Genomic DNA, 17,509 nt, shown 5'->3' with positions numbered 1-17,509 from the left:
CAAGTTCTAAAGTTCACATCCAGAACAAGGTCTGCAAGAGCTTGGAATAGATGCCTAAAGCTGCCAATGGCCAGATCAGCTTCTGTATACCTTTTTTACTGACCCAGCTGATCCAAAAAGGAACCAGGGAATTATGGACCGGCAAAGAGAAGTGGTGCTAGTGGCACCATACAGGCTAAGAAGGCCCTGGTTCCAAGATGTGATGGTTGACCAGGGAACTGTGGTGCCTTCCAATCAGAAAGGATCTACTCCCACAAGGAATGGTCAGTCTTGTGGCCAAATCCTCACAGCCTGGAAGTTGGGCAGGGTCAACTCAATAGGATACCCAGATAACAATAGAGATACAGAAGTAGCATCTAGGAAGGTTTCCACCAATAGAGTCTATTCATGGCAAGTGTTTCATTCCTGTTGCTCTACATAGTGTAGATCCTCTTAAAGCTACCCTTGGGAACGTCTGTCCTTCCTACAAGAAGGTTTGGACCGTCATCTGAGCACCACATTATGGCAGCTATTTCAGCGGTGAGAGGCACCCTGAAGGGAAGACTTTTATCTAATCACCCACATGTTACAAGGTTCCTTAGGGTCACATCCCTAATCAGCTTATTTCAGGTTTACTGGTTTCCAACCTGGAGCCTGCGGATGGTTCTCAAGGCTCTTACAAGAATGTTTAAGACCATTTTCCTAGTTGGGATCACATCAGCTAGATGGGTATCTGAGCTCTGTCAGCAGAAATAGAGCGTTATGTTTTTCACAAGGTTCCCAGGCCTGCCCTATTGTTCTGAACAGGAGCAGTCAACCTGTGGTCCTCTAGATGTCCATGGACTAGTCCATGGACATCTGGAGGATCACAGGTTGACTACCCCTGGTTTTGCCATCTTTCTGCCCTAGCCGTGGTGCTGCCAAGATGTTAGAAGGGTGCTGAGTTTTTATTTGGATAGAACCAAATTCTTTTGTAAAACTCACTATTTGCTTCTTTCAGAAAGGCTTCCATATGTCAAAGAATTTCTACATCCACCATCAGTAGGTGGATAAGGGGCTGCATTATGGTGGCTGAACCCCCCTCCCCCCCCCAGCATCATGGCAAATTCCGTTAGAGCAGGGGTAGTCAAACTGCGGCCCTCCAGATGTCCGTGGACTACAATTCCCATGAGCCCCTTCCAGCATTGCTGTCAGGGGCTCATGGGAATTGTAGTCCACGGACATCTGAAGGGTTTGACTACACCTGTGGTAGAGGAACGGCAACCTCAGCGGCCTATGGGGCCTTCCCTTCTGTTGAGGTGATACATAAAGCAGTCTACTCCTTCACCAGGCATTATAGAATTGACAAGTTAGCCTCCGCTGAGGCAGCCTTTGAAAGGCAGGTTTCTGCAGCATGCTCTGCCTTCCTAGGAGCCGGGTCTTCCCTCCCACCAAAACATGGAGGAAGAAGAACAACAGCTGGTTTTTAGACCCCGCTTTTCATTAACTGAAGGAGTCTCTTACAATCGCCTTCCCTTCCTTTCCGCCCAACAGAGAGGTAGGTGGGGCTGAGAGAGCCCTGAGGAAACTGTAACTGGCCCAAGGTCACCCAGCTAGCTGCTCTTGAAGGAGGAGTAGGGAATCAAACCCAGATTAGAGGCTGCCATTCTTCACTACTACACCAAGCTGGTTCTCTGAAGAATGGAAGATTCGTTTCACCATGGAGTTTTCTTCTCAGTGGTCCATGGTTGAGGCAGTCTTAATCCCACCCGGAGGAGGCAGGCATGCTATTAGAACCGGTCCTACTTTACTACTTTGCTATCCTTCCTTTCCTGGTGAGATTTCTCGCTCTCTTTCTCCTCTTTCATGTTGTCCAGCAAGATTCAAGGTTAAACATTAAAAGTTTTATTATTCTCTGCTGGCTGGAAGTGTCTTTGTTTTGGGTTGCTATTAAGCCATAAGTGGAAGTGGTACTGCTTTCAGACCTAACTAGATTATGGGAGAATCCAGAATCAGGAATTGCCTTCCTGTCTACAGGAGGAGCTTCTCTCAGAGATGGAGGGCTGACCCCACCCTGGACTACCAAGAAGGTTCACGGTAAGTGACACAAATTCTCTGGTCTCTGAGGCGCTTCCGGACTCGAATCTAGCTCTTTTGTTTACTACCACCTGATATACAAGGAAGTTCTCAATCTAAATATGCTAACTGCGTATTTCCACTAATGCCCGCTGAAGGATATTCTTATGCTGTTAAATCATGCATACTACAGATCTTGCATATTCTAACACTTAACAATGTACAGTGTTCCTGGATTATGACCAAAAGTTAGCTCCTGTCCCCATCCTGTACCGGGGACATGTGATCAGCTTATCCATCTTGGAATTCCTAATTCCTCAAAAATCCTGGGAGTTAAATCACCCGACTCTGTCAACTAAAGTGCTTTAACTAGCTGAAAGTCTTTTAAATGCTCCCCACCCCCTTACACCCATAACTTCAAACAGGGTCCTGGATTCTTTTGCAATGACTGGTGTCCTTAAAGGTTGCTGGCTGTTGTTTCGTTTTGTTGTTCTTTTATTCCCCAGTCATGGACCCCAAGTGGTTCCATTTGATCTTCCCAACAACAGCCCTGTGAGGTAGCTTAGTCTAAGAGAGAATGACTCTGCAAGCTTCCATGCCAGAGTTTCCCAGTCCTAGACTCCCAGCACCATGCAGGCTCTTGAACTCTGCCAACTTTTCAATCTTCCTCCACAAACAGGCCTTTAACAGGAGTTGCGTTAGGCAGGAATTCTGCAGTACTATGGAGATAAAACCTCATCACTTTCGGATGGCTGTGGAGCCAGCTGCTATTAAAGGGACAGCTGAGTCAGAAGTCTGAATCATCACTGGCATACAGGCAGGTCTGGCATACCCCTCTCCTGCCTGGTTTTCTAACTCACTGCTAAATTTAAAGCTATTTCTAGGGAGTGTGGGAGTCCTCACTCTGTTTCCATCCGAAAGAACCCAGGGATCCTAGCTCTCCCTCCATCCCCTCTATAACTCAACTGAGGTACTCCACAATCTCCTGTCATGACTCAGGGCTGCTTTCTGTGCCAAGAATTCACTTTATCTTATTAGCGGAGGCTCTTTTTCCTCCCCAAGGGCTACCTACCGTTTCTCTCTTGTGGGTTGAGTCGCAGTGCAGATGCATAGCTGAGATCATGCGGGAGCATTTCCATTTGTCACTTTCTAGATAGGATCAGATTCTGTTTCCAGAGAGCCTGGTGTTTCTGACTTCAGCCTATGGCTTCTTGCTCCTGGGTCTTGACCACACAAAACTGCCTTCTAGTGAATCAGGCCGTGGGTCCACCGAAGTATCGTCTACACAGGCTGGCAGCGGCCCTCTTAAGATCTCAGGGGGAGAGGTCTTTTCACATAACCTACTAACACATTCTTCGAGTCCAGTGGCACCTTTTTAAAAGTTTTATTTTTTTGTGTACAAGCACACTTCTTCAGATCTGTAGAAGCGTTCTTGCATATTATCTTGAATAAAACTTTGTTGGTCTTAAAGGTGCTCCTGGACTCAAACTTTGACCTGCTGCTTCAGACCAAAATGGCCACCCACCTGAATGTATCTATCAGATTCTTATAACTGGAGATGCCGGGGAATCATAGAATCATAGAGTTGGAAGGGACCTCATGGGTCATCTAGTCCAACCCCCAGCACTATGCAGGACACTCACATCCCAATCGCTCATCTAGTGTAACCTGCCACCCCTTTGCCTTCACAGAATCAGCCTCTCCATCAGAATCCATGAGGGAAAAACCCTTCTGACTTGTCATAGAACCACAGAGTTGAAAAGGGCCATATAGGCCATCTAGTCCAACAGCCTGCTCAATGCAGGATCAGCCTAAAGCATCTTTGATAAGTATCTGTCCAGTTACTACCTGAAGACTGCCAGTGAGGGGAAGCTCACCACTTTCCTTGGTGGCCTATTCCACTGCCAAACTGCTCTATGAAAATTCCTCTCTCTCCACCCCCATCCCCGTTATCTAGCCCGTACCGCTCTACACATAGTTTAAAGCCACTATTGCAGATCCTATCCTCTGATGCCAACAGGATCCATTCCCTGCCCTATGCCAAGTGACAACCTTACAAATACTTAAAGACAGCAATCATGTCCCCTCTCTAGCATCTCTTCTCCAGGCTAAATATTCCCAAGTCCCTGGCCACCCAGATTCTTGTATGCTTTCTCCCCCAACTCAACTACTGAGCAGAGTGTTAACCAACGTGTGAAAAACTGAAGCAGATCTCATTCTATTAGCTCCATATTGGCCGAGAAGGCCTTGGCTTTCAGACCTAGTACAACTGAATGTGGAGGAGTCTTGGGTGCTACTTGTAATACCAGACCTTCTGACTCAAGGTCCAGTTTGGCACCCAGATCTTCAGTGGCTAAAATTGACAGCATGGAAATGGAGCAGGAAACACTGAGTCAATCTGGTATTCCTAGAGATATTGGGGTTGTGATGTTCCAGGCTAGGAGCCCAGGAGAATATATAATTATACCTGGCTAGCTTTTAAAAAGTGGGCAAGAAATTGTAAAATTGATCTAAGGAAGAAAGGAAGAAAGGAAGGAAGGAAGGAAGGAAGGAAGGAAGGAAGGAAGGAAGGAAGGAAGGAAGGAAGGAAGGAAGGAAGGAAGGAAGGAAGGAAGGAAGGAAGGAAGACACATTGTATGTGAGAAGGGCTTTGAGGATCTATATTGAAAGAACTCAACCATTTAGGTTGTCGGATGCTTTATTTGTGGTGCACAGGACACTGACCTCAGGAAGGAAGGTTTTTAAGTCCACAATTGCAAACTGGATTAGAATGTGAATCAGACAGACTTATGAATCTCAAGGGCTGAGACACGTCAGTAAAATTCTACCAGGGCAGCAGCTACTTCCGCAGCATTCAGAACTAGGACTTCAATTGAAGAAATCTGCAGGACAGCTACTTGGTTCCCTTTCGCGAGCTTTGTTTGTCATTATAAAATTGAAACCCTGGAAGCAGAAACGTTGCTTTTGGCAGACGTGTTTTGAAGCAGGTGTTAGATTAGCACTGTAAAAACAAAAAGTTATTCAGACTCACTGTGTATTTAGCTGGTTTACATAAGCAGTCTTGGAAGACTTCCCCCTCCGAAGGAGAACAAAACATTGGCTTACCTGAAGGTTTCTTATCTTCAGTGGCTGAAGTGGGGATTTGAGACCAAGTGTCTCCCCCCCCCAACTCTTCAGCCAGCCCTGACCAGTGTCTCTTGTGTTCTTTGATTTAGGATGCTTTGGGCTAATCTTGCATTGAGCAGGAGGTTGGACTAGATGGCCTGTATGGCCCCTTCCAACTCTATGGTTCTATGATTCTTGAGGTGAGAAAAAGGGCCCTGATCTCCCCAGGAAGAGAGTGGGGGCACCCAATTATCCATAAGATGGAGAGCAGAGGATGGGCTAGAATGAGAACTGCCAGGTAACCCCAGGGTGCTGGCAGGGGGTAGAGGTGGGGGTTAGGGTTGTCAGATCCAGGTTGGAAAACTCTAGGAGATTTGGGGATGGAGCCAGGGGAGGACAGGGTCCTCAGTGGGGTACAAGGTCACAAAGTTCAACTATTAATAGCATACGTGTAGTATAGCAAGGTGGGGAAGGCACTGACAAACCACCCCGTATTGAGTCTGCCAAGAAAACGCTAGAGGCGTCACCCCAAGGGTCAGACTTGACTCGGTCCTTGCACAGGGGATACCTTTACCTTTTTAGTATAGCAAGGAGATCCTATGATTGTCTGACTGCCAGACAAGAGACTTACTTTGATTATTTATTTAGAATCATAGAGTTGGAAGGGGCCTTCTGGGTCATCAAGTCCATCCCCCTGCCCTATGCAGGACACTCACAACCCTATCGCTCATCCGCTATAACCTGCCGTCCGTTCAAATCTTCACAGAATTTATTTCCTCAGATTTCTAGGCGGCCCCTCTGAAAAGATCTCCGGGCAGTTTACAACATAATTTTACAATAAAAGCTTTAAAACCTTAACATTCAACTCAAACTAAATATAATAAATAAATAAACAAAACAAACAAACAAATAAAACAAAACACATTATTATCACCCTGCCAGTCTGTGAGGCGGCTTGCTGTGGCCTATACCCCTGCATCAGAACCCTTGTATTCCTTGGAGGTTTCTCATCTGACCATTAGAGAGAACCGTTCCTGCTTAAGCTTCCAAGATCTGACAGATCAGATTTTCCTGGGATATCCAGATTAAGGTTTCAGATCAGATCAGATTTTCCTGGGATATCCAGATTAAGGTTTCAGATTGCTGTAGCCTGCAGATGAGCTGTAAATCTGAGGGCTCCCCAGGCCCCACCTGGCGGCGGGCATCCCTCGATCGAGCGAGGGCACTCGCTGGCGAACCTGGCCACAGCCCGACTTCTATTTCTTTTGGAACCGGCCTCGCTCCTGTGCCCCTGGGCCAGCCTCCCTGAATGGAACGACAGCAGGTGCGGCCCGTGTTCCCTGCCAGGAAACAAAGGTGATTTTGTGTGTGTGTGTGCCTGTGAGAGAGATTTCTCTTCACTCCTGAAGAAGAGTTGGTTTTTTAGGCTCCACTTTTAACTGCCAGGAGTCCCCAAGCAGCTGAGAAACACCTTTCCCTTCCTCTCCCCCACAGCAGCCGCGCTGTGAGGGAAGTGGGGCTGAGAGGGCTCTGACAGGGGGGCTCTCAGCTCCAACAGGACCCCGGCTCGCCCAAGGTCACCGAGGCGGCCTGCATACAGAGGAGTGGTGTGCGTGGGTGTGTGGGGGGGGGCATCAAATCCCGCTCTTAACCACTACACAGAGGCGGCAGGTCGCTGCTGGAGAGGGGGGGGGGCTTGCAGGTGCAGCAGCAGCAGCCACCACCGCCACCATCCCGGTCTCTGGCATTCCTCCAGGCAGGAGCCACACTGAGGGGCGGGTCAGCTCGGCACCCTCCCGCCTGCCCGCCTCTCTCTCTCGCGCCGCTCTGCCAGCGCCCTCCCTTCACGTGCGGCTGTAATTATAGGCCGTGACTGCAGCGCTGGCCTCGCACGGCTTATTCCTAGGGGCTGGCCGGTTCCCTCCACCCAGGGCTCTGCAAGGTGCCGCCTGAGGGAGGCTGGAGGCGAAGGCGCCCTGAGTCACGCTCGCGCCAATTCGGCTGCCCGGTAGGTCGCCGCGCGGGGCGAGAAGCCTGCAGGGTTTGCTCCCAATGGGGTGCCGCGCAGCCGCGGGCGCAGCAGGGGGCTCGACTCCTGTTCTGCTCCGGATTGGGCGGCGGGCTCCAACCTGCAACTAGAAACCTCGCGGTTTGGGGTCCGGCGCCCTCTCCTCGCCTCGGGCCGTCTCCGCTCCATAGCGGGCGGTGCAAACGCGGGGGAGAAGCCGCCGGTGCGCTTGGCCGTGCGGGCTGGCCCCCGCGCCACCCCCGCCTTTGGGGGGCTTTCGGGAAGGCGGGCGCGCCTTTGGGGGCCGAGGGGGCATGAGCCCTCGGCGGCCAGCTGGGAAGGAGGGCGGCGGGAGGAGGAGGCGGGGGAGCGGCGCAGGTGCGGCGTTTGTCTTCCGGGAGCCAGAAAGCGGCACCTGTTGAAAGCCTCCGCGGCTGCTTGCTTTACCTGGGCACCTGCTTAGCTCAGGGGTAGGTTGACTCAGCCTTCCATCCTTCCGAGGTCGGTAAAATGAGTACCCAGCTTGCTGGGGGGTAAATGGTCATGACTGGGGAAGGCACTGGCAAAACCACCCCGTATTGAGTCTGCCATCAAAACGCAGGAGGGCGTCACCCCAAGGGTCAGACATGACTCAGTGCTTGCACAGGGGATACCTTTACCTTTTTTAGTCAACCTGTGGCCCTCCAGATGTTCATGGACTACAATTCCCATGAGCCCCTGCCAGCAACGCTGGCAGGGGCTCATGGGAATTGTAGTCCATGAACATCTGGAGGGCCACAGGTTGACTACCCCCTGGGTGCTTCAAGAGCGGGCCGAAAGGAGCTGGCTGTCTGGGGTGGGGTATATATTTTTTGGAGGGGGGGGTAAGGTGACTAAATTGTCCCACTTTTGGAGGGACATCTGGGGGCACCTGGCAAATTGTACTTATGTTGCTAGTAATATATATATATATATATATATATATATATATATATATATGTTACAATACTATTTTTTGCATTCTATGCGTTCTATGAAAATAATTGTGGCTCCATATAGACCAAATTTTTCATCAGGACCCCCCCCCCCCTCGGTCAATGGTGTCCCGCCTTACCAATGTTAAAATCCGGCCACCTTAGGGGGGGGGGGAGATTGGGAGGAGACCCGCCATCAGGAGCCACACGGCAGGGTTTTGTGTTTGCTACTGTCCGAATGCTTCTCAGCAGAGCCATACTAAGCTGATTTTATGCCCCAGGCGGGAACGTAAAATTGCGCCCCCGTGTATGCTCACAGTATTTATTTTTGTAAAGAGGTAGACACATAAATAAAAGTAATAATAATTCAGCATTCGGTATAGTCACAATACGTTTTCTGTGTCCTGCAACTTGGTGCGCCTTAGGGTCAGGCACACAAAAGCAGCAGGATGCAGGGAAAGTAGATTGCGTCTAAAAGAAATATCGAGTATTTATTACCCTTGTTATTTATGTATATAAAAATAACTTTGCTGCACTTCTGCCTGGCAGTACATGTGCTCCAGATCTTGTACTGTGGATTGATGAAAATTGTTCCACCTCCCTGTTATTTTTATACCCTAGCAGCTTTCATTGGTGGCTCGGCTTCCTGGAGTTCAGTTGGGGCATCTCTTTATTTGGTGCCAGGGCGTGACCCTGAGCCATATGAACTAGGAACGGATAGTTCCTGAGCTGCTGCAGAGTGCGTTTTCCGCACAACTGCATAATTGCAGGGATGTTACATACTCCAGAAACTAGAAGGTTCTCCCATAGGAAAGGTTCTATTTTCAGAATCCTTCTATCCTTCTGTCTCTTTCTTTCTCTTCCCCGAAACCAAATGAAGTAGCCAGTCTCTTGGGAGTGCTGTGCCATTTCCTAATAAAGTAGGAGACCATTGTCACCTTAGACCCAAAAACTTATTTTTTAAATGGGTTTTGTCAAATATATGAAGGGCATTGATATTCAAAACTGCCTAGCACAGCAAGTGGGAATGTTATGTAGAGCGGCCGCTTTCAGACAATACCGAATCGAAAGAATAATTGATCCATTGGGAATCAGTGAGGAATTGTTGACTTATAAAGTAAAGTAGGGTTAACATAAAATTGGTCTAGAACAAACTTTCAGTCCAGTGGCACCTTGAAGTTCGACAGAACTTAATTCTGGGCATACGCTTTTCTGCACGCTTCTTCACATGCACATGAAAGCTTATGCCCAGAGTGAAACTTCATTGGTCTTAAAGATGCCAGCTACTGGATTCAAATGTTGCTCTATTGATTCAGGCCAACAGGGCTACCCACCTGGTTAGCTCGCACTGAAAGGAGGGTTCTTCTAAACCTCCTTAATGACTGATCATGAAACATGGGGCTTCACTGGTAGCTCTGTTACTTAAACTGGTGTGATCGTGTGCATGCAAGTCCGTCTGCACCCGTGAGGCAGATGCACTGTTGTGGTGAAGCTTCTTGTTTTCTCGGCGTGCGTATTTACGATTAAATAAATAATCACTAAGCCCCACGGAATTATACAGGGCTTGCCCCCTGAGTAAGCTTTCATTTTATGAGGTTCCATGCACAATTAGGGTTCACCCAGATTGTGCTGTGGCATAACGTTACTTACTGTCTAAAAAAAATTCTAAAAGGCTTACGGTGGTTAGAAAAAAAGCTTTTAGCGCATGGTTCCAGGCACTCTCGTCCATCTAGACGTTCAGAATAATGTATCAGTCTGGACAAAAGCATTGGGAAATCCTACCTCAAATAGAAACACAATATTCTGTACTGTATGGGTAGTGTGTGTGTGTGTGTGTGTGTGTGTGTGTGTGTGTGTGTAGTGACCACAATATAACAGTGAAATATATGCATTATTCTTTCTGTCTTGCTGTTGAAAACTATGAGGAACAATGGGCTTTTCTGTGCAGGTAAAAGGGTGACCCTGTACAAAATGGCTCTCAGACTTATTTGGGTAAATGACTGGAGACCGTGGCCTGTACTGCCGTGCATAGCTTATTGTAAACAAGTTCCGATGGTATAATTTTTGTACCATGTAATGTGTCGTATCAGTATGCTGCGCTTCCGTTCTTTCCGGTGGTTCCAGACTTCTAATATCCTAATGTGCTGTGTTAAATTGGTGGGTTCAAAAGAAGCTAGGCAGACCCGGGCTCATTCCGCACATGTTGGATAGCGCACTTTCAATGCACTTTTGAAGGAGATTATCCTGTTCTGCACTGGGAAATCCAGATGCAAAAGCACATTGAAAGTGCACTATCCAATGTGTGCGGAATGGGCCCAATGCAATCAGCTCTTTATTAGGATCTCGGCATGGTGTTACAAGAGGCAAACCTGAAGCAAGAAACCTCAAAAGAGCCCCGACATATCATAGAATCATAGAATCATAGAATCATAGAGTTGGAAGGGGCCACACAGGCCATCTAGTCCAACCCCCTGCTCAACGCAGGATCAGCCCAGAGCATCCTAAAGCATCCAAGAAAAGTGTGTATCCACATATCTACACACATGAACAATGGATTTTCTCACCATTGTGTGCTATTGATCAGTTTTGGTTTAAAATGACTGGATCCCAAGAAGGGGATCTAGCAGTGCATTGGTCAGTTACATTGCCTACTCCAATCCTGCCCTGGACTTCAAGCTCAGTACTCAGTAGAATCGATAACAGAATTCATACATAACATGCTGGGTTTGGAATGTTCCATTTTGTGAATTGTACTGCCTCACTAATTGTAATCTGCCTTGATTTGAGCCCCTGCGAGAAAGGCAGACGATAAATTGGTTGAGGCCAGGGCATGGAAGATCAGAGGGCCCCTCCATATACCCTCATATCTATTCCACTTAATATTTTTGGTAAGGCCTTTGGGGAAGAGGGTGTCTCATGGCTTAAGTGCCTCTCAGTGCTTAACACGTACTCAGGGTGGCTGTCCCACCCCTGAGTGCCTCCTCCTCCAACTGGCTTGCCTGTCTGTCCAGCAGCCAGCCAATCACCTTCCGTCCCCCACCCCTGAACACCCCCTCCTCCTTCCACTTCCCTCTGAGGCTCAGAGGCTGCAGATCCCTGCAAGGTGAGAGCTTCCCCTGCCGGTGGGTGTCCTAACAGCTACCTGCAGCCTTTCCAGGCCCTGGGGGGACGGAGTTCTTCCACCCCCCCCCCCAAAAAAAAATCAAATGCCCTAGTTTATATATATGTCAGTTTATCTGTGTCAGGCACCCGATATTACCCTTAAGGCACTGGGTGTGTGAGGGTTGGGGGGGGGGTGGAGGAGAGTTTTTATGTGTGTTTTACTAATTGTGGGTTTTAATTGGGCTGGGGGACTACATTTCTTTGTGGGGGTTTTATGCTCTATGATTGTAACCCGCAGTGGGAAACAAACCTAATAAAATAAATAAATAAAATAAGTATATAATCAAATGGCATAATGTACTTAAGAATGCCCTTGTTCCTGTAACTTTGACCATGTGTGTAGCTTCCACAAAATATACCCAGCACGTGTGCCTTCTTAATCTCAAGTCTTTTGTTTGTCTTGACCCTAACAAAGCGTTTCAGATGCAGAGTAAAGAAATGGCCGTCCTACTCATAAAAGTCGTAATAAAGCACCGGTAGAAAAAGAAACAAGCATGATACAGCTGTGGAACTTTATCACTAAAGCAATTTACTGTGTAGGTTTCTAGATAAGACTGAGACAGTTTCCCTGTTTCAAGAGTACGCAGTGTCACTCTTTCTATTGTATAATTGGTCTTTTAACCTTAAGTCTAGTTTAGTCTTTCCTCAGGACAGGAAGGCCTGGAGGATCATTGTCGGACACCAAGCCCTATGAAGGGACCAAGCCCTATGAAGATAGGTTGAGGGACTTGGGAATGTTCAGCCTGGAGAAAAGGAGGTTGAGAGGGGACATGATAGCCCTCTTTAAGTATTTGAAAGGTTGTCACTTGGAGGAGGGCAGGATGCTGTTTCCGTTGGCTGCAGAGGAGAGGACACGCAGTAATGGATTTAAACTTCAAGTACAACGATATAGGCTAGATATCAGGAAAAAAAAATTCACAGTCAGAGTAGTTCAGCAGTGGAATAGGCTGCCTAAGGAGGTGGTGAGCTCCCCCTCACTGGCAGTCTTCAAGCAAAGGTTGGATGCACACTTTTCTTGGATGCTTTAGGATGCTTTGGGCTGATCCTGCGTTGAGCAGGGGGTTGGACTAGATGGCCTGTATCGCCCCTTCCAACTCTATGGTTCTATGATTCTATGACTTCGCACCTAACAACAACAAAAGTCTTTCATCATGGGAAGGCGCTCTAGTACAGAACCAACAGTAGATCCCTCAGTCCATTCAGTCTATATTCTTATGGTCTCTAATACGTCTTGTATTAGAGCAGTGTTTTTCAACTTGGGGGTCAAGACCCCTTTGGGGGTTGAATTACCCTTTCACAGGGGTTGTGGCAGGGCAAGCAGCTTGGCTGGGGGGGTGCCGCCACTGTTGCCGCTCCTCCTGCAGGTGCCACACAACAGCCTTGCGGGGTAGACCGAGATAGAGCCTTCGGCTGTCTGGAGCAGCGGAAAAGAGCGAGATCGGCATGGTGGGACAAGAGGCAGAACTGAACCGAGAAACCCCGGAAAAAATGCCATTGGTCAGTTTGGGTTTAATTTCTGTGAAAGAGCACTTGCCTAATTTTATGGTTGGGGGTCACCACAACAGGAGGAACTGTATTAAAGGGTTGTGGCATTAGGAAGGTTGAGAACCACTGTATTAGAGCATGGATGGGAAGAATGCTGAAATTCTGTGGAGAAAAGGTTTTCTCTCACAAGTTGTATATTCTTATGGTTCTCTAGCTTTTTTTTTATCAGAGTACTTTTCTGGGAGGAAAGGATGAAAAGAGTCTTTGGATTCTGCGGGAGGAAGCTTTGTACTACTTGAATTTGGGGTTACCTGATGATACTGATAAAAAGGAAATTCGGAATAGAGGGGACCTGCCAGTGGCACACCTCCCTTGCATAGGAACTCTTCTTCCCACAATACGTAATTGAGGAACACCTTAGTGGCACGATCTGGAAGTTAGCCATGCGTTTCTTAAAACTCTTTGCTGAATGGATCCTCCGTGTACAAAGGCAGTATATCCCTGCACAGGAAATCTGTTGTTTGTATTGTACTTTTCAGCCAAAAAAATTGACTCTTCAAGTGACTCGTGGGAACCTTACCATTCGAGGGTAGATTTTTTTGGGGGGGTTGGGGGGGAGTTCAGTACAAAGAGGTTCCTTGAGGAAGCAGTTGTCAGCGGGAAGGTACCCAACGGCTTTCTCTGAGGGCCTAATTGATGGGATTGGGAAGCTGAAGGGAAGGGGCCCTCTCAGCCCCGAGCATAATGGAGCCCAACAGAGGAAAGCCGCCAGCGTCCTTCTGAGCTTGGGAGTCCTTAGCAGCATCACTGTGGTTGCCATTGGAAACCGAATGCTGGACGAGACGGACTCGGATCTCACCCAGCGAGTCGATTCTTCTGCTTTCCTGACTACGTGTTCAGAAGTGTAATGAAAAACGAATCGTCTGGCTTGATGGGATCTGGACAGCAGTCTTTGAGGCACATTTCAAGCTTGTCAGTCATTCCTGAAGCACTGCGGGAATCCAGACCCTCATTCGGCCGCTGCTTTTTGGCACAGCTGGCGTGAAGGGAAAATGTACCCCAGAACTCCTCTCCCTGACCCCAAATTGCAGGGCCCTTTCCTGGGCCTAGTCTGCACACACAGGATAATGCACTTTCAATGTGCTTTGGCAGCTGGATTTTCCTGCACGGAACAAGAAAATCTCCTTCAAAAGTGCATTGAAAGTGCATTATCTGTTGTGTGCAGACTAGGTCCTGGATGGCCCCAGCTAGGCTCATCTTGTTAGACCTTGGAAGCTAAGCTGAGTCAATCCTGGTTAGTATTTGGAGGGCAGACCACTGAGGAATTCTAGGGTCGCTGTGCAGAGCCAAGCAATGAGCCAACTTCCTTTGTTAGTCAACTGCAAGTTGATGGCACTTGACATGTTCAGAGTTGCAGGGCATTCTGGGGCATATTCTCATGGAGGAAGCAGTGCCAGAGCCGATCCACACGCTTTCCTCAATGCACATTGTCAGTTTATCTGTGCCGTTTTTTCGCTTTGGCGTGTGTGTTTATGCCGGAGCTGTTATCTTTCTGGCCAAGCTGCCCGCTTCATCAGCCAAGTTCTAAGAAACTGCCAAGGGCAGAGCTCGGCTGTCAGCGTGCAGGGTTTGTGGGGAGGGAAAGGAAGAAGACCACCCAATGGATGGGAGAGGCAAGCCCAGAGCTATTATGCGGGGCTGTATGAATCCTCGACTGTTCGGTGGCTAGTCTGCCTCATGTGACACCGAAGAGTGTGGTGAAAAGATTCCGGCAGACACAACCTTGTCTTAATAGAGAGCTTTTCCAGCCAGCAAGTCACTTGTCTGTTTGGTTTTTAGAAGAAGAAGAAGAAGAGTTGGTTCTTATATGCCGCTTTTCCCTACCCAAAGGAGTCTCAAAGCGGCTTACAGTCGCCTTCCCATTCCTCTCCCCATAACAGACACCCTGTGAGGTGGGTGAGGCTGAGGGAATCCTGCTCGGTCAGAGTACTTTTATCAGTGCAGTGGCAAGTCCAGGGTCACCCAGCTGGCTGCATGTGGGGTTCATTAGTGGCTACTAGTCATGATGACTGAAGGGAACCTCCACATTCAAAGGCAGTCAACCTTTGAACACCTATGCTGGGAGGCCACATCGTCTCCAGACAAAAGAGATTCGTTTCCCTGGAGAAAATGGCTGCTTTGAAGGGCGGCCTCCATAGGATTATCCTCCACTGAGGTCCCTCCCTGCTCCCTACTGGCTCCACCCCCCAAATCTCCTAGTATTCCCAACTTAGAGCTGGCAACCTTTGCTGTAATTCTGGGAGAACTCCAGATCCCGCCTGGCGACCCTAGTGGGACAAAGCAAAACAAAGAGGGCCTTTCTTTTATTTGTCTGGAGGCAGTATTTTATATCCGTGAGCCTTCAAAATGGCTTCTCCCACTCGCAATGCTGTGGTACAAAATGTTCTGCCCTCCGGGCTTCCTTCTCATACGTAGCTTCACAGATATCTCCGGTGAAAGGACTGTGCACATGCGCGCGCTTGTCCAAAATTTTTTCAGGGATAGTTACCGTGTTCCTCTTGTATGCTAATAATCTGCCCCTGTCCCCAGTGCTGTTATAGGCTCTGAATAAGGCCAATGGAGGAATATACTAAGGGTCATCCTGTTCTTTCTGTGCTCGGCATGCCTGATGGGCATAGATAAGGTAGACCTGTGCCAGAAGAATTTGGAATGGAGCCCGCCAGTCTTTGACAGAGGTCTGTGCTAAAACATTGCAAAACAGCGAGCAGTTGCCAGATCCCAATGCCCGTTTTGTTTTCTGTGCAGATAAATGTCTCCGATATGGACCACGCCCTGGGCAGCTTCTGGGCTCTCCTGTGGGCCCTGGCGCTGTTGCGTTTGCCGCTGCAAGGAGTCCAGGGGTTCTTCCCCAACTTCTGGTCCCGCACCATGGCTTTGGCCTGGGGCTCCTTCACACACCAAGACATGACCGAGGAGGCCATTCTCAGGGTCACCCTGCGGCTTTTCACAGAGGGGCCTCATCCCAAGGGGAAGCGCATCCGAGAGGAGGACTTCAAGGTGAGAAGAAACGGGTCTGCGTCTCTTAAACGGTAAGCCAGGGAGAAAGGGAACCTCGCTACAAAAGAAAGATGAGCAAGAAAAGAGGTACCTGCTCAAAAGGAATAAACGTCTACAAGCATTTTTTTTTAAAGTTATATGTGAAATAAACATACTGCTGACATGAACTAGTATAAAGAAAGCATACGAAAATTGTAAACAAAGTACAAAAAGTGAAAAATTGAACCATGGACTATTAACTTCAAGGAACTTCCTTGTAGGAGAAAGGCAGGCCAGCCAGAATATATAAAAGCTGCAAACAAATTGACGATCATACAGAGTTGTGAGTTCCTGTATTGTGCAGGGATTTGGACTAGATGAACCTGTAGGTCCCCTCCAACTCTATGATTCTAAGATCCTAAGCCAGAGTGCATCATGCTAATAATTCTGCGGGTGGCATTATACGTTCATGAGCTCGGAGGGACTCTGTTAACTGCAGGATAGCATTTTTAAATCATTTGTAGTCTGCTGTTTTCTAATCTCATTGGTTCCTCTGTAGCTTGAAATGGGGCTCCTGTTTCTCTGCCGAGCAAATGCTGGGCAAGGCTAGTTCTTCAGGGGAGAAGATACGAACAGCAGAAGGAAGCATGCCTCACCTTTCTCTCAGCGGCCTGCTTTTCTCCTTGTGACTCAGCTGAAGGTTCTGTGCCCATGTTTCCATCATTAAGGCGGATTTGGAATCCCATTTGGGAGAAAGGTGACTGTGGGAAAGCTGCCGAAAAAGGACATCACCCGTGAGATGGCTCTCCTCAGCACCTTTCCTCCCATTGCTTCTTTTTTGAGTCCTGCAAATTGCTCCCTCTCAAGATCCTGAGAAGTAGTGACTGCCAGTTGCCATTGTGAAGAGAGCAACATGTAGTTCCACTCCGACTTAAACTGTGGCCGTCTTGAAAAACTGTGGCTTGGGTTGCCAACTCTAGGTTAGGTGATTTCTGAAGATTTGGGACTGGACCCAGAAGAGGGTGGGAACTCTTAAACAGAGTTCCACCTCTTCAGTGCACTGCCTTCAGTGGGCTTAGAACGGGCCAGTTCCGCTTGGGATAGTGCAGTGAATATTGCAGCAGGCAGTGTTTCCTTCCAACTCTGTTGTTTGTGGTAGGAAGTGCTGTCAAGTCTCAGACCACTTGCAGCAGGCCGATTGTGTTTTTTCAAGGCAGGGGACTGTGGCCTGCCTCTGTGGGCCGATTCTGGACTTCCTTGGAGGGTTCCCCACCAAGTACCAACCAGGATCAACCCTGTTTAGCTTCAAATTTGGGCAAGATCAGATTAGCCTGGGACATCCAGCCTGTAACCACGGCTCTGCCTAAGAATGCCACACTTCCCTCACCTGTTTCCCCCCTCCCCCTCTCTCACCTAGGACAGGACCCTCCTGGCTGACGACCTCTTTGCAGCTTTCTTTGGCCCCAAGGTGTCCGCCAAGCGCTTTCGAGGGGCGATTGCCCAGGTGGCCAACGCCAATGCCGCCATGGACTTCCTGAACACCACGCGGGACGACCCTGTGCTTCACTTCGATTCAGAGCTCATCCACTCCGCCAATGCCTGGCTGTTGCAGGCGCACAAGGAGGTCCTGCAAGCCGTGCGCTCGGAGCAGTATGCCATTGCCCGGGAGAAGTTGGGGCAGCTGCTGCATACGTTACAGGTAAGTTGCACGTTATATTTATTACTT

At 48.5% G+C, this 17,509-nt stretch overlaps 1 protein-coding gene across 5 annotated transcripts in view; it reads left to right on the top strand.

Annotated features, from left to right (window-relative positions):
* Positions 1 to 1,918: 1,918 nt before the first annotated feature.
* Positions 1,919 to 17,509, top strand: part of VWA7 (von Willebrand factor A domain containing 7) — a 36,458-nt gene continuing 20,867 nt past the window's right edge. Inside the window, exons 1-3 of one of the 5 annotated variants that reach the window (XM_077330830.1) lie at positions 1,919 to 2,055; positions 15,553 to 15,836; positions 17,206 to 17,482. In XM_077330830.1, coding sequence (XP_077186945.1) covers positions 15,568 to 15,836; positions 17,206 to 17,482 — 546 coding nt within the window. In that variant the 5' untranslated portion in view covers positions 1,919 to 2,055; positions 15,553 to 15,567. Of the gene's footprint in view, positions 2,056 to 6,923; positions 7,148 to 15,552; positions 15,837 to 17,200; positions 17,483 to 17,509 lie in introns of those variants that run through there. The other 4 variants (XM_077330829.1, XM_077330831.1, XM_077330834.1 and 1 more) reach the window with 4 other exon arrangements.

This window comes from Paroedura picta, chromosome 3, assembly GCF_049243985.1.
Source record: "Paroedura picta isolate Pp20150507F chromosome 3, Ppicta_v3.0, whole genome shotgun sequence".
Taxonomy (NCBI): domain Eukaryota; kingdom Metazoa; phylum Chordata; class Lepidosauria; order Squamata; family Gekkonidae; genus Paroedura; species Paroedura picta.
This window is presented reverse-complemented; position numbering and strand designations above follow the sequence as displayed.